Source organism: Podarcis raffonei, chromosome 4, assembly GCF_027172205.1.
Source record: "Podarcis raffonei isolate rPodRaf1 chromosome 4, rPodRaf1.pri, whole genome shotgun sequence".
In the NCBI taxonomy this organism is placed as follows: domain Eukaryota; kingdom Metazoa; phylum Chordata; class Lepidosauria; order Squamata; family Lacertidae; genus Podarcis; species Podarcis raffonei.
Window position 1 is genome coordinate 62478770 of NC_070605.1, and position 16484 is coordinate 62495253.

Below are 16484 nucleotides of genomic sequence, written 5' to 3' on the forward strand. Positions count from 1 at the left end.
CTTTTCCAGCCTTAGAAACTGAGATATGAAAGGAGCTAAATGGCACTTTAAACTTAGGTTATGGGCAAAACAAATGGAATGTCTAGGTGCGCTTTTTTAATAACAATACAAAGCTGAAAATGAATGAGCTGCAGCTAAAATATTATGTTCATTTTTCACCTCCCCCTGCCCACCCCCCTAATATTCTTAAGAGGGTCTCTTCTCCAGTCTTCAGAGAGTAGCTGGAAGTGGGGATGCAGAAAAAAGTCCTCCTTTCCTTCCACTCTGCAGTTTTAATCTGAAATCTTTGGTGCAGTACTGCGCCCAGAGCTCAGAAACTGCTCATGCTAATGAAATTCCCTGTCACAAAATGCGTGTAGAACAATGGGAGTTTTGAACACTGGCCTTTTCTCCTCCCTCTGAAATTATACCCCGCCCTTTCTTGGTCTTACTGTAGAACTACCATCACTTAATAAAGAGGTGGGCAGACTTCAGGCTTATGTGATTTACTTTGTTTTTTACCAGAGACATGAGATCTACCAAGCAGAGCCTGTTGCAATGGGGATATACTTAGAATTAAAAAATTCTGAGCCCAGGAATTTGTTTTGCATACCAGAACTGATTTGGGCTCCCATGCTGTCTGGTACTGCTGGGAGTTGTAGTTCAACAACATACTGAATGCACTGCATTACTATCCCTGGCTTAAGGCACAAAAATGTCAGTATTTGAAGCGGGACATCTGCAGATAGAAGTTGTTGTATGCAGCGTAGTAGCGACATTTTTATATAGGGACTAGGGTTAAAAAGGTGCTGAAACTTGTTGGGCCTAGGAGGTATGTGGTATATGTGGTGTGCAAGAGAGGGAAGTTATAAATAGTATGTAGAGTGTGTTTGTGAGAGTGCCCTGTGTTAGGTAACTGACAGCATAATTCTGGCTGCGCGGTGTGTCATGGTATGGCATGGCGATTGGGGCAGCACAGAGGTTGGTGGCGTAAGTTCTAGAAAAAAGCCCTGATCTTAACCATGTCTGTTCAGCAGAGTAGGTATTATTGAATTCCATGCGGCTTACTTCCATGTCAGTGGAATTTGGATTGCAGCCAACAAATAATAGAGTGGTGGCAGAAAAATACAATCAGAGATTCTGGCAATGGCAGCAGCTATGAATTAGGCAGTGGGTGAACTGGACACCTGAAAGAAACCAGGCAGGTGAAGGTCAGGGTCAGCCTGGAGACCCTAGGACTTATGCTTGTGGAGCAGGACTTCCCCCCCTCTTCTCGCCCATGCATCTCCTTCCAAATTGTCTCCTGGGGGGTCAGGAGAACCCCCAAAACAGCATGCTGGGAGGTGGAGAGGGGGGTTGTTCTGTCTAGCAACCTGAAATGCTTGCATGGCGGGTGGGTGTGTCATAGAGCAACTCTGAATTCCACTCAGTGTTTTCAGTATTTGTCTACCTATGTTTCACAGTCTCTGTGTTGCTCCTATGTTGTGTGACATCTCAGAGTTGCTTAAAAATATTTATCCTGCCTATGCATTTACATGCAACATGAGCATGTCTTCACTGTTGTATTTAGCAGGGAAGGTTTTGAGTTGTTTGCCCCTAGTTAGGGTCAGAAGTGGGATTTTAAAAATGGAACTGTTCTTCCCAAACTTGGAAGGTAATGCACCTTTTCAAATCAAATTCTGAGTCTTATTTTGAAATCTGTCAAACCCCCAATAGCTCCATTTGGTGTGTGACCCATCAGTAATAGTGGGCAGCATGCCAGTGGAGGGGGAATATAGAGAACCCTACTTTGTCCACAGCTGAAACAGGAAAAAAAGTAACAAGAGTTTAGTGTGGGGACAGGGGAATTTGTTGACTGGAAGACAGAAATTGAGGGACAGTTTAAGTTTGCCCTGTTTTTTTTTGTTTTAAACCAATAAGAATAATTGCTGCAGTTGTAATGCTTGGTGTTTTTTGTTTTGTTTTTTGAATCAAATTTGCCTGAAGTTTTTTAGGCAATATTTGGTCTAGAAGCATTTTTAGTACATAATTAATAAATAAATGTGACCTTCTCCAAAACTGCAAGAGAGATCATTCTCTTCATGCTCTCTGCAGGTTATGCTGCTTCCTGATTTTTTTTTTATAATCTGGTTATATATAGATGATGAATATACTCTTAAGTGATTTTCTTTTCCTACAAGATTTAAACTGCAAAATAACAGAGCACACTTTCATGGACAAAATACAATTCCCTTCCCCCAAAACACAGCTACAAGACAACATATTTAATCCCAATTCCCAAGCCATGGCTAAAATGTCTGACATCTATAAGGCATTGCCATCTCTTTTCCTTACATGTTCGAGGGAATGTTGATTGGTTCAAGCATTTCAATAGCACATAAGTCACACTATTATTTATTTCATTATCTTAGTTCAAACTTCCTAGTGTATTAACACTTAAAGCCAAATAATTTCAATCAAATTTTTTTAAAAAAATCAGTAATCTTAACACGTGTTAAATTATAGCCAGTGATCTTAAGCATGGATAAGTACCACTGAATTGTAAACTGTTTTCAAACTACATCTTAAACTGCACCATAGCTCTGTGGTAATGTCTCAGGAAAATGTGTACTGTTGTGTTTTAATGATATTTTAGCAATATCGACCTCAGCATTTTCAGTTAACGAAAGGGTATGTTTCCTCCAGGTAAACTAGTGTTGTTTTAAATGGTAATTGTAGCAGCTGGATGCAGTCATGAATGTGGACTTATTTGTTACCTCTTTGGATTCTCTCTGAATTCACCAGTGTAAAATAGTAAAGGCAACTCACAGTTCTTAACCTGAAGCATGATGCTTTTTAGTTTATATTTCCAGAATCTATTGCTTTATCATCTGTGACTGTAAACCCTATGTGTAAAAAGAAAGTGGGGAGACATAAATAGGTCGCAGTCACTGCAAACAAACATGACACATCTCTTACACGATGTATTTTTGAACTACGTATCAGAAGCTTGTATCAAAAGCTAGAATACATTGGCCATAAACTGGCACGGAGATCAGCTGTGGTAATTGAATGAACAGTTTCTCTTTTAGATCGCTTTCTCTTTGGCATTCAAAATGGTGTCTATATTATTCTTCTATCTGGCTTTCTGGGTCATAGAATCATAGTTGGAAGGTACCACAAGGGTTTTCTAGTCCAATCCCCTGCAATGCAGGAATATGTGGATTATAATGTGTTTCTGGATCTAGTGCAATTTATTCAAGAATTACAATACTAAGCTGGCATCCCATTATATATCCTACCTCTGGTATGTCTGCTTGCCAATTCTTTTGTAAGTGGGGAAAAAATACCACCATTCACTTTTGTATGTTAATACATTTATAAATATATTCATAGTCCAAAATTGTTCAAAGTTCTGTTTTTGGAATAAACTTTTAAAGAACTGACAAAAAAATATTAAAATGAGCAAGAAGAAAGCCTGATAGCATGACGTGCTGTATTTGATAGCAAAACTGTATGTAATAACTAAAAGTAACTAAAAACATTGAGTTTCATAAACTAACTTCAAAGACAGACAGTTGCTGTTTTCATTTGGAGTTTTTTACCCTGATAATTACCAAGCATAGTAGGAGACCCTGAAATCACTGCAGTTGAGTAAGGATTTATTAGTAGAAAGTGAGGTGTGCAGCTGAATGTTGCTGCCCTGAACTTACACTGATGCTGGTTTATGAAAACTTAATTTTGACTCCAAACCCAGGATTTGAAATTCTTGTTTGAAACTCAGATCCCTGTTTACAAGAATATCCTGGTAAAATTTTGAAGTTTATATCCCAACAGGCATGACTCATAGAATCCTTACATTATTCATTGTTGCAGCCCTGCATTAACCATAGTTGTTAATTTTGGCGCATACATAATGCTGGAGCATGTAAAGATGACAGGCAAAAACAGTGCACTGAGTGTTACATCTTCACCATTGCATCTGAATTGATCGTACTGTTCAACTGTTGAACAGTTGTCCAAAGGTTACCTTTTTGCACTCCTTTGGCCCTCCCAAGTTGGAAAAGGCAGCTTTTCTAAGGTCCTAGAGCACCTAACCGACAATTTAGTTTTACGAAAGATCAGGTCCAGTATATAGATAAAGCATAGCTAGCTGTATTCAGAGAAAGACCATGTTTTCAAGCAGGCTTGAAATCATAGTGTACCACAGTTTGCCAATTTGGACAAAACAGTAAACCAAAAGCAGAAGTGAAAGCTTCCAAACTCCTCATCCTGGTTACATGGAAGGATCAGGGAGAAAAGGAGGTATACCACATTTGTATGACATTTGGAAAATAATATTTATTAAACCCAGTGTAATACTAGCCAAATATTTTAAGGAAATGGCATAATAAATGGATTATTGGCCAGTTAAATTCAATTTGACTTTCATTCCAGTGTGGTTATCCTGTTGGCCCATAAAATGGTCAAAATCAGTTCTATCTGGTTCATTCAGTTTTTACTTGGTTCAGTGGGAATCTGGTCTACTAGCTCTCTATAATGCTATGGACTCTGTATGACCATATTTTTTCCAAGCTATAACAACTTTTCAATATATTTGTTATATATTTTTTAAAAATTAAGCCAAGTGTGTTGGATAAGCAGAATTTGGCAGAAGATTCCTTGGACTATCCTAAACATTGTACTTTATAGGCAGCTTAATATGCATCAGGATAGAACATTAGCCATTGATACATCCTATTCAGCCAGCATTTTCGATTGAGTCTGAACAACTGTTGACTGACTGCTCTTTTCATAAAATCTGGCCAATAGCAAACTGCAACAGTCATGCTGTACATAATAAGAGAGACAAATCTTCCATGCCAACATTTAATATTTATTATTTTATTTTTCTATCAAGTTGACTCACTTATTATTTCACCCTTGCTTGGAAGATCAGCATTAAACCACCTTCTTCTTCTTCTTCTTCTTCTTCTTCTTCTTCTTCTTCTTCTTCTAACAACGGTGGGTTGTGGGGGAGTGGCTGGCTATTCATGCAATTAAGTAAGCACCCACTGAACTGCCTCTTTGCCTGACCTCATTTTATGTTCATAGAAGCAGGTATGTTGAGCATGTGGCAGCAAGTTTCCTGTTCACTTAAAGCTGAGGTGGGGAACTCTTTTCAGCCTGAGGACTGCATTCCCTCATAGATAGCCTTCCCAGGGGGACATTTGAATTGTGGGAGGGGATAGATGTAAAACTAGGCAGAGCAGTAGGTGTGACTCTTACCATTGTAGATTAGGCTGCATTGCAGCAAGGCAAAAATCTGAGATTCTAGGCATACATACACACTTCTCCCCATCCTGCATCCAATCAAGTTAGAAGTGTTATCACACTTACAGGAGACATTGCAACCAGCCAAAAGAATTCAAGGCTGCAGAGCCAGGACTGTTAAGGAGGTATAACAATATATCTCTGTTGAATATTTTTTTTTAAGCATAGTGAATGTGCTGCAATTTCAGTTTCCAAAGAGTAATCCTTTCATGTACTGTGAAGTTCTTGAGAAAATAACTATTCCTAATTGTGGTGTTGAAATTTAAATGCACCTTCTGCAGCAGGGCTGGCTCAAGACATTTTGTGGCCAGAGGTGATGACAAGATGGTCCTCTTTCCCAAGGCATGTGCAGATGCCAACTGGACTGTAGTTTAATCTTACTCTAATGCTAGTAAAGGAACTATATCTTCCACTGCTCTTGAAGGCAGCAGGCTAGCATAGGGGTGCGGGGCAGGCTGCATGGCACTCACAGCTCTGGCCACTCCCTGCGCTTCAGCATCTGCTGCCTGAGGCAGATGCCTAACTTTGCCTCTTCCTGGAGCCGGCCCTGTTCTGCAGGTAGAAATAGGCATGTGTGTATTGTTTTAGCTGCCATGAACAATATGACTTGGTTGTGGTCAGGCGAGGAGCAAACAGAAGTAGAAGTGCAGCATTAGAACTACCCACCAAAATGTCACCACATATGTAACAAACCACCCATTAAAAGCATGTACTAAAAAGCTTCTAGACCAGCAGTGACAGCAGAAGTGTTTTTTTAAATCTGATTTTATGGGGAGCAGGCAAATCTGGATTAAACAAGTATAAATTATAGGCTGGAATTTTTATGATAACAGGCTGTGGATGGTAAAAAATATATGTATGTGAGCAGCACTGATTTCAGAATAAACTCCTGTCTGGAAGTGTTTTGAAGAGAGTGACATGATATTATGTTTTATTGGGGTGGTTGGGTTCTGGAGTAGGTTACTCTAGGAGACTGATAATATTGATAATTCCTATATTAAAAAATTCTTAAAAGCTGCCTAATTTCAATCATGTGTATGGATCAAGCATACAGCTTCATTGCCACAGCTTCATATGTTGTGAACAAGCCTCAGGCATATATGAATGGGTGCCTTTCTGCTGCATAATTTAAGCACTATCAAATTAGCTAATTTTACTGGCAACTTCTATTTATAAAAGAGATCCAAATTGAGAATGTTTGTTAAGAAAAACATTTCATTGAAAAATGCTAGTGGGAGGGAAGTGGACAGAGGTTGAGGGGTTGTTACACCGTAGCTGCATGTAGCAAAGAGCTATGAGCAGTAGCTGCACTGTGCGGAAAAAGGTCTCCAGCAGAGTTGGCAAATGGAGGAAAAGAAAGGGGGTAGGTGAACGTGGAGCTTGTACATGCTGTAGTATCCATGTAAAAGTATTATTAATCCAGATATGCCAACTAATTGCTGTTTTTGTATAAAGTTTTACTGAGTTTAGCTCTCCTCCTAACATTATCATTTACATTACTTAAAGAGCATTGAAATGCTTTTTTTTCCTTTCACCAGATGCTATTTATATGTTAATCTGCATTATCTCACTTCTCTTTCTCATTTGTAACATAGTATTCTTGCTTCTTCCCTCTGTCCCTAATTAAAGCATTCTCTTTTTTTACACATCTGCACAATGAAATTGCAGTCACAGTGCCTTGGCAAAAGAGGTCTTTATTAATTTGCTTTCATGATAGATTTATTGTCTATGGGATTGTTTAAGTACCATAGTTTATTCTAAGCCACATGAAGGTTTGTGAGGCACTTTCTATTATGGTGAGGCAGATCTGGCAGGAAGGAACAATGCCGAAACAATACACTAATGAGCAGCCTATTTAAAAGGTGCATGGAAGTCTGTAACAGGAATACAGCAAATACATAATGAAGGCTAGTAGTATTAACAAGATAAGGTATTTTAGCAGACATTCAAAATGAATACTCCGAAAGCTGCAGTCTAGATATTGTGATGCTTGTCTCTTTGACAGCTAAATGGTGATATGAAGTGAGTTTTTTGCTACTTTTTATATTAAAAAAAGGTGGGCAGGAGAGTACTGTATCTCTGGGTGCTGAACTCTTTCATGGGAGTTTTCTGCACTTCCTAGAATATTTACCAGACATGAGAAACAGAATGGAGGGAAAGTCAGAAGAGACCTATGAAGTGAAAAGAACATTTTTTGGGTGTGTGGTGCTTAATCAGGATTGATATGCAAGGCTTTCTTTGTGAATGCTAATGTCAGGTGTGATGGTGCAACTTCAAAGGCTTTTATTCTTTGCTCTGTCCCCATGAAAAGAAGCAGTGTCCACAAGGCAAGGAGAAACATGCACCAGATCTAGAGGCACATTTTTGTACAGTATACGTTTTGGCACATTCATCCCTGATATGCAAGATGAAGCCGCGTTCAAAAGTGGGCTGTAGCATAGAGGCATGATGGTAACAAAAGCCCACCTGCCTGCATTCCACCCCATGCTGAAGCAGAAGGGGCTCACTGGGTTTATTTCGGAGCTTATATATTTGTTTTGTTGTTTTTAAATGGAAGTAGGATGAATAAATATTTTAACAAAGATGTTGTGGCGCTTCTGTTCTCAACCCATCTTTACTTGGGCGAGATCCCATTCTGTCCCTGTTCATTGTAACTTCAAAGGGGCACCTTAACTGCTCAGTTATTAAATGAAGGGAAATGGTAGGCTTGGGAGGAATCTGATGCGGCAAAGAACAAGCACAAAAGTAGGTGAAAGTGGTGCTGGCGTTGGCTCTTTATAAAGCTGCATTGTTCTCTGGTGCATCACGGGGTTTAGTTCCTACATGCAAACCCTGGCAGAAGTCCCTCCCTCCCTCCCTTTATCTTTTTTCCTCCCTTAAGTCCTTCTCTTTTTCCCTTTTCAAGTACTCTTTACAAAAAGCCTGCCAATCCCAAGCCGAAGGAGGGAAGTGGGGGGTGGGAAAGGAAGATTTCCTAATTCATATCTTTAAAGTAACAACACTTTAGTCCTGCAATAGTACTGTGCAACATTTTGGCCACAATCCAACCAAACCAAAAAATATCTTAATGCCATGAATTTCAATAGGAAGAAATTTAGGAGGTGCTTAAATCTCCCTTGAAATCACTGAAACAGCGCAATCTTATACATGTCCACTGAGACCTGAACCATGTTGAGTTCAGTGGGACTTGCTCCTTGGTGACTAGATACAGGTTTGCAGCCTTAATGGTACTTAATTTTGGCGGGTTTCTGCCCTTTATGTGTGAAGCATATCACATGAGAGCAGTGTTGTTAATATTAAGGATAGCCTTTTCATGGTTACTGGTTTAATTCCTCACATTTAAAATGAAGAAAATATTTTAAGTTCTTATTTAAAATGAATCTTTAGTTTATCTGTTCACCAAATACTGTGCCATTGCATCAATTATGAAATAACTGATTTTCTCTCATCCCCTTTTTTCTTTCATTCACCTCTTAGCTGACTTGAACAATGTTAGATTCTCAGCATACAGAACTGCTATGAAGCTCCGAAGACTACAGAAAGCTCTCTGTTGTGAGTATTTTACTAAACTTTCATTTTTTTGTATATGTACTTCAGAAACATATACTTCAAAAATTGTGATGAGATAAGTAGCCTTGAGTCCTGTCAGGGAAAAGGTAGGGTATAAATAAAAATTTAATAATAATACTTCATTGTTAGTTTCCCCCATATTGTTCCCCCACCCCTTATACTGTTCATTTTCAGACTTGTACCCAGAATATGGCTGAAGGAAATACCATTGTTTAAGCAGGAGTTTTGTGAAAGAAATAAAATAAAATAATGCAAGGTGGAATACATGATTCTCCCTCTCCCCATTTTATTGCCTCAACAATTCTGTGAGGTAGGTCAGGGAAATCTTTTTAAATAAAAACAACAATGGGGAAATGTTATGAGCCTCAGTGAAATTTCCCCTTAATTTGGATATGTAAACATTTTAAAGGGAAGTTGCACACCATAGTTTCTTTTATTTTTTCCATTTGAAAATTGTTTTCAGTTTGCTTGTTAAACTTGACAGTTTTGGGTTCTATTTGGGTATATATTGAGGATGTGGTTGAAAGCCCTCTGAATCATAGATCTTGCTTCTGGAAATACATATGTTCTAAGAAATGTCTGGTTACTAACATCATTATATGAAAATATGCAAAATGCATACACATAAATACACGGCTTTCAGGAGGAAGACCAGAGACAAAAAAGACTTTAATATAAACAGAATAACATAATCAGAATGAAATAAAAGCTTCCCCCCTTTCAATTATATGTCTCATATGCAGGGCTTTTTTTCAGCTTTTTCCCGGCACCTCTCAGGTGGGCACCATTGCCATTCTAAGAGGATGAGGGAAGTGTTCATGGTGAGTTCCGGCACCTATTTTTTCTAGAAAAATAGCACTGCATATGAAAGCCAAAATACACAGTAGTAGTAGTAGTAGTAATAATAATAATAATAATAATAATAATAATAATAATAATAATAATACTGAAGAGTTTCTAACTAGACTGTGGGCTTTGAAACTAACTGAAGGTTTGTGATAACTGTTAATGAATGTTGGTATTTCTGTGCTTTCATTGTCACCTAGAGGGTGGTATCCAAAGCTGTCTGTGTGTGAATGGAATGGACTCCCACTTCAGCTTCCCCTCTTCCCTCACAGCACCCCTGATGTTCCCTCAAAAGGGACTCCAGAGGATTAGGTGACCATCTGGTGCTTGGGGAGCTGCTGTAGGGAAGAGGGGCAATTGAAGCCCCATTATATGAGTGGAAATCTGTTTGTGCAACATTGAAGGCTGCAGTAAGCTTATAAAGCAAAACCTTTTTCTGAATTTTGGTATCTCATATTGTTATGAATCTGTGGCTGTAAGACTTAATTAAGGCTGGGTTGTTAGAACTGAGAAATAGCCAAACTCATGTGTATTTAAGGTGGTCCCAGGTGTGTGTTAGGGTACAGTAAGAGGTGTGGTGGGCCTACAGGTAAGTCTTTTTATTAGCATATGTGAAAGCTAATTAAAGCAGGCAGACATTTTAAGTTATGACCCTTCCTTTAGGAATTTCACATAAGTTAGGTGCTAATTAAGTCAGACAAGCTTCCCTGAGATGATCGCCTGGTGAGCAGATAAACCATTAGGAAATACAGAGCTCAAAGGGGCTAGGTGTGAAAAGTTTATTCAGGGGATAAGAGTGTAGGGTTTAGAGTGGCAGGGAGGAGTTAAGGAATAGAGTTACTAAGCAGTGGGGTGGAGAAATAGCTGTTTTTAAAAAAGCGCAGGATGCTGATGTCTGTTTTGAACCCAGTGCTTTGGCTATGGGCTCTTGGAATGTAATGCTGCAGATCCCTCTATTGGATTCAGGTTGTATATATGTGTCAATAAACCATGTATCATAAAGACACCGCAGGCTCTGCTTTGCCTCATTGAAGGGGAACACAGACCTGGTACTCCTGGAATCGTAACACAGCTCAGATATTGGGATGAGGTGTAACAATATAACCACTCCATTAACATGGAAGGGGCTATGCAAAAGCAGCCGTTTTACATAGGTGTAAAAATAAAAAAGATTATAGCATTAACTGAGGCAGTTCTGAATGCAGTATGTTTCACTGGCAAGTGTAAATATGTACTGGTGGTATGCTGTGACACATCATATATAAATTATTGTTAAAAAGTAAGTCTCTGGAAATGTAAAGCTGTACAAATTGCTTGGTTTATTTAAGATTGATATGTGTGTGTTTCATACCACTCCTCCTTCAAGCAGTTGTAAGAACTTTACAGCATAATTTGTCTTCACTTGCAAGTTTAATTAGGGCCAAGTGAGGTTTTTACCATTCCGGATGTTCTTATTAAACATGCATTGCCACCTCTGCTAAATACCTCAGCCTATTGTTCATGCCTGCTTCAAAGGGAGTTGTTTGATATGGCTGGCTAACAATGTTTGTTCTCCAAGGAATTATAATTCCGAAGTAAGAAGCACAAAGCTAGGGTTGCCATATTTTGGAGAGCGAAAAAAGAGGACACATTTGCCAACTTCTACTTTTAACTACTTTTACTACTTTCAACTCTCATTTTAAATACCCCTATTATATGTAGGCTATAGAAGCGGTGATGTATTGCTAGTAGCAATGTTCTTAACTTTCAGCAACAAATAACCCAACTTTGTTGCTGTTAATGAATTTCCAGTAGCATAATTGTTTTAATCTTGAATTGTTGATATAGGGAAAGGAAGAAAGATACAATATTCCTTAGAAAGTTAGGAGTATTAATTAAAAAGAAAACTTGTTTACTTGAGATTATGGCTGCAATCCTATACACACCTGGGAATAAGCCCCATTGAACTCACTGGGGCTTACTTTTACATGGACATGTAGAGAATTGCACTGCAAGACTGTAGTTTTATTTGCACTTACTTGGAAGTAAGACCTATTAAACTCACTGGGAATTAGAAGTAAGCATGCATAAAATACTGCTGCTATTTATATATAAATCAATTAAAGCCACCAGGCCACTAATTGCTCTAGTCTAGGCACCAAATAAAAACGTTTAAAAATAAATAAATTCCAGTTTCTGTTCTGTATCAAAAAGTTTTGGGTGGGGATATATAATTGCATGTTAACATTAAATAAAATTTGGACAGCTTGTCGAATGATTTTTTTTTAATTAAACATATTGTATCCAGCCTTTTCCAGTAGAGCTCAGGCAGCTAATAGCAATAAAATTTAAATCATCATAACTTTAATTTAGAATTAGATATCTATAATGGGTTGTGGTTAGAGTAAACCCATTAAAACCAATAGGATTTAAGTTAATCGTGTTCTCAGAGTATGACAATACATTAAGCCCACAATTTACATGGGGGTTCTATTTTAGGGAATAGAAGCCAAAATCACATATAATCAAACCCATTCGGTTCAGTGGTGGGTGAGATTACCAAAGTCATTTCCCCTGGAACCCTGACCCTTTTGATATTTTTGCCACACACGTAAAGCTGAATGCACACAAGTTAAGTTACAGTCTTACTGTACATTATTTATAAGATAATGAGTTGGATCCAGACTTAGGCTGCCATTCTCCCAGCCCAGCCGGGCCTCAAAGAGTGGAGGGGACCAAGGCATCTATAGCCCTGCCATGTATGGTTGCCAGGGCAGACCGATTGCTGTGCCAGTCTAGACCTGGTTCAGCAACTGGATATACCGCACCAGACCATAAGACGCACCCAGTTTTTGGAGGAGGAAAACAAGAAAAAAAAATATTCTGAATCCTAAAAGCCAGCAAGAGGGATTGCTATGCAGTGAAAGCAGCGATCCCTCTTGCTGTTCTGGCTTCTGGGATAGCTGCGCAGCTTGCATTCGCTCCATAAGACGCACACACATTTCCCCTTACTTTTTAGGAGGGAAAAAGTGAGTCTTATAGAGCAAAAAATACGGTAAATCAGGCCTAATGCTATCACACAACTGAAGCAGGGCTGGCTTTGCACCACATCCTTCCTGCCTCTGGAAAGCTCTATTTATGGTTTTTGTGCTGGCCTGGTGAGGGGATTCTCCACTTCTGCATGTCCACACATGTGGTGGGCAGAAGGGGAAAGGCCACAACAGAAGGCAGAGTTCCATAGTGGCATCACTCCAAAGGCAACGGCAGCAGGAGGCAAACAGAGGCTGACAAGAAACTTCTGCCCAATACATATGCCCTTGCCCCAATCTGACACAAAGGGGATTTGGATTGCTCAGCGAGTCATACTACTGCAGTCCTGAAGTCTGCACTCCCCATAGCAAGTCTGCCCCCCATAGCAATAGCCTTGGTATGGGGGGGGGCGGGTTGGGAGGGAAGTGCAAGAGATTACAATAATCTGTCACTGTCAGATATTCAGTAATTCTCTGAAGAAAAATATATTTTCACACTACTGCTTAGTAGATATGCTAGTGGTGTTTCATGCAAGTTAAAAACAAAAATAAAAAAACCATTAACCACTTTCAAGGCACTGTCATTTATTGGCATGGAAAACTTTTCTGAAAGAGAATAACCTCTGTTTATTTGTAGGTGCATATACAATTAGGCTGCCACCCATTCCTTGTGGAGTTTATTTAATTATCATTTATTCATTCTCTCAGAAGAGCTGAACACTTAGCCTTAAGCTCCATGTTAAAAAGTATTTTACTGCATTTCCAGTTTGGCGAATAAATTTGTATTAAAGGATCTTTGCCTGATCCCAGGGGATGAAGCTGATAAACAGACTGTTGCTGGACAAGAAGCATTTTTTAGACAAGTAACATGTTATGCCACTGAACTAGAACTAGATCATACCTATATAGAGAAAATCCATTAGTGACGGAATGATACTAAAAATGAAATATGAAAGCTACATTTTAAAGCTAATACACTAGTGGTTAAGTCCAACACACATAGCTAGATAATTAATTTGTCTCGATTGTCACCGATTAAGGCTGCTTCTTATTAGGATTGTTGTTTTTATTCCTTGTACAGTGGATCTCCTGAGTCTGTCTGCTGCATGTGATGCCTTGGACCAGCACAACCTCAAACAGAATGACCAGCCAATGGATATACTTCAGATCATCAACTGCTTGACTACCATTTATGATCGACTCGAACAAGAGCACAATAACCTAGTCAACGTCCCTCTCTGCGTGGACATGTGCCTCAACTGGCTTTTGAATGTTTATGACACGTATGTGCGGGTAGACTTCAGTGACACTTGCTTATAATGAACTTTTGTCCTTGCTAGAAAAATGAATGGCTCAGAGCTGGCAAGCTGGTGATCAGAGTGCAAGTTTAATACAAGCTAATAGCTTAAAGGCTATTCAGCAAATACTTTGGTTAGTTTTGGAGCCCTGTGCAGTTCTGTTATGAAATGTGAAACTGGGAAATGACAGATTTAAATAGAATGTCCTATATAATTGGGGTCAGCTTCTGTCTCATTTGTTAAATCATCTAGTAGGCCCTTCAGGGTGTTTGTTTGTTTGTTTCTTTTTGGTCTGGTATATGCTTTCAGCCCCACTCCGCAGAGGATTTACCATAGCATGGTTAAATTTGTCTTTTTTCATGAGACGCCACATCACATAAAAAGCTGTTTTATGGGCAAATAAAATATTGTCAGTTCATTTCAAAGAACACAAATAACTGGTTTTAGTTTAATTAAAGGAAAATCTTCAGTTAAGGAAATGGTTTACAGCATTGGAATTCTTCCAGATCCCAACAATTTTTCATCAATTTTTAATTAAGAGAACCATGGAGTGCTAAATTTTGTATTAGGAACTGCTGGTATCTCCAGCAGTATCCTCTGGAGCTACAATTTTTCTTCCTTTCCCAAGTCCGCCCCAGTTCTAGTTTTGTTGTAATGTTATGATAGTCTATCTCAATTTTATTGTGTTTTGTTTAATCTGTAGGTGCAAAGAGGATGTCTATTAGTTGGTAAAACCATTACTTTATAGAATTCAGTTGATGTAATGGTTTATTTCTACCAAATATAAATGTAATTTTGTATTTCAGCACAATATGTCTTTTATGACAGGGGGCAACAGCAACTCGAAAAGTATTATAAAAGCACTTTTTGTGATTTGTTTGTTTCCCGCCCATCACCCTAAGGTCCAACAGCAGGTTACAGTGTTAAAGCACAATTCTAAAACAACTTCTAACCATATAAATAATAAAATAAAATAAAATTATAGAATATTTAAGTAGGCATTTAAGAAATTACTATGCATTTTCATATTAAAAACAATGACATACCCATGGGATAGGATTTCTGACTTAAAAGACTGCTGAAGACTGCTGTTCAGCATACATGAGTGAATTGCATAGCATATGGAGAAACAAAAGAAGTCATAATTCTGAAATGTAAGTTTGTGAAGCTTTGTTTATCTAATAATAGCTACCCCTTTGCAGAGTTATAATCTATTTGTTTTGTAGGGCTTTTCCATTCCTTTTGAGTTTTTTCTTAACTTCTAAGATGTTCACTTATGCATTTAGAAGTAACAAATATAGATTGCATGTATAATTCACATATTTGACTGTATTAATTTTCTCCTTTTCCTGTGATTTAATTTCAATAGGGGTCGAACAGGAAGGATCCGTGTCCTCTCTTTTAAAACTGGTGTCATTTCCCTCTGTAAAGCACATTTGGAAGATAAATACAGATGTAAGTCAAGTCACTGTTTACTACAGAAATGCAGCATATAGAAGCAGCAAATACTTGTTTGTCAGCTCCTTGCATATTCTAAACATTCCCCTTTATTTTTCAATTTTTAAGCAAACAGGTATTTCCAAGGGGTGATACTCAACTAAGTTTTGCCCAGAGCAGGCATTGAAACTAACAGACTTAGCTTCATCACGTTCATTAATTTCAGTGGATCTACTATGAGTAAAACTTAACTGAATACCACCCAAGGTATTATGCTTTTTCTACTGCATTATATTTTCTATGAAAATTGATTGTAGTTACTTGGGAGCCATCCATTAAATCCTTCACCTGAAATAATTCTTGGAGTACAGACTCAAAAATCTAATTGGCACAAGGAAGCAGTTGTGTGGTTCACTGAAGTCCCACTGTGCTGTTTTACGCGCCCCAACTTTCAGGAAGGACAGTCTGCAAAGGAGACTGACAGGAACATCCACTGAGTGGAGTTGTACTCACATGACATAGCAACCAGCAGAAGTTCCCCAGGAATGATCTCCAGGGAGTTGGGAAAACCTCCAGAGCAGCATGAGAGGTAGCACATGAGGAAGGGGAAATTGCTGAAAATTGCCTCTCCTTCTGCTGGTGGGAGTGTCATGTGAGTGGCTTATGTTATTCCAAAAATTACATTGTTGAGTGAAATCAGGGCATGTAAGGTATATTCCATCCCCCTAAATTTTGGAATCTACCATTCTGCTTAAATACTTCATCTTAGAAAAGTGTCCTAACACTTAGGATAATAAGATAGAATCAGAAAATGTTTATTGAGACTGACTTGATCTGTCCTTCAAAAGAAACGGAAGTGAGATTTATCAGAAGATCCCACTAGTTCAGGAATGGGAAAGCTTTGGCCCTCCAGATGTTGTTGGACTACAGTTCCCATCAGTCCCAGCCAGGATGGCCAATGGTAATGAGTGATGGAAGTTGCAGTACTGCAATATCATAGATAAATAGGTTTGTCAGGAAACCTATTTATCTGCAGCAGGAAGATAAAAGGCAT

The 16484-nt window shown here is 38.6% G+C and overlaps 1 protein-coding gene across 16 annotated transcripts in view; it reads left to right on the top strand.

The window, feature by feature from the left end:
• DMD (dystrophin) overlaps positions 1 to 16484 on the top strand; it is a 995174-nt gene that overhangs the window by 926895 nt on the left and 51795 nt on the right. For 12 of the 16 annotated variants that reach the window (XM_053386964.1, XM_053386963.1, XM_053386969.1 and 9 more), the window contains 3 exons: positions 8749 to 8823; positions 13777 to 13978; positions 15363 to 15448. In XM_053386964.1, the coding sequence (XP_053242939.1) occupies positions 8749 to 8823; positions 13777 to 13978; positions 15363 to 15448 (363 nt within the window). Of the gene's footprint in view, positions 1 to 8748; positions 8824 to 9597; positions 9663 to 13776; positions 13989 to 15362; positions 15449 to 16484 lie in introns of those variants that run through there. The other 4 variants (XR_008330241.1, XM_053386971.1, XR_008330242.1 and 1 more) reach the window with 4 other exon arrangements.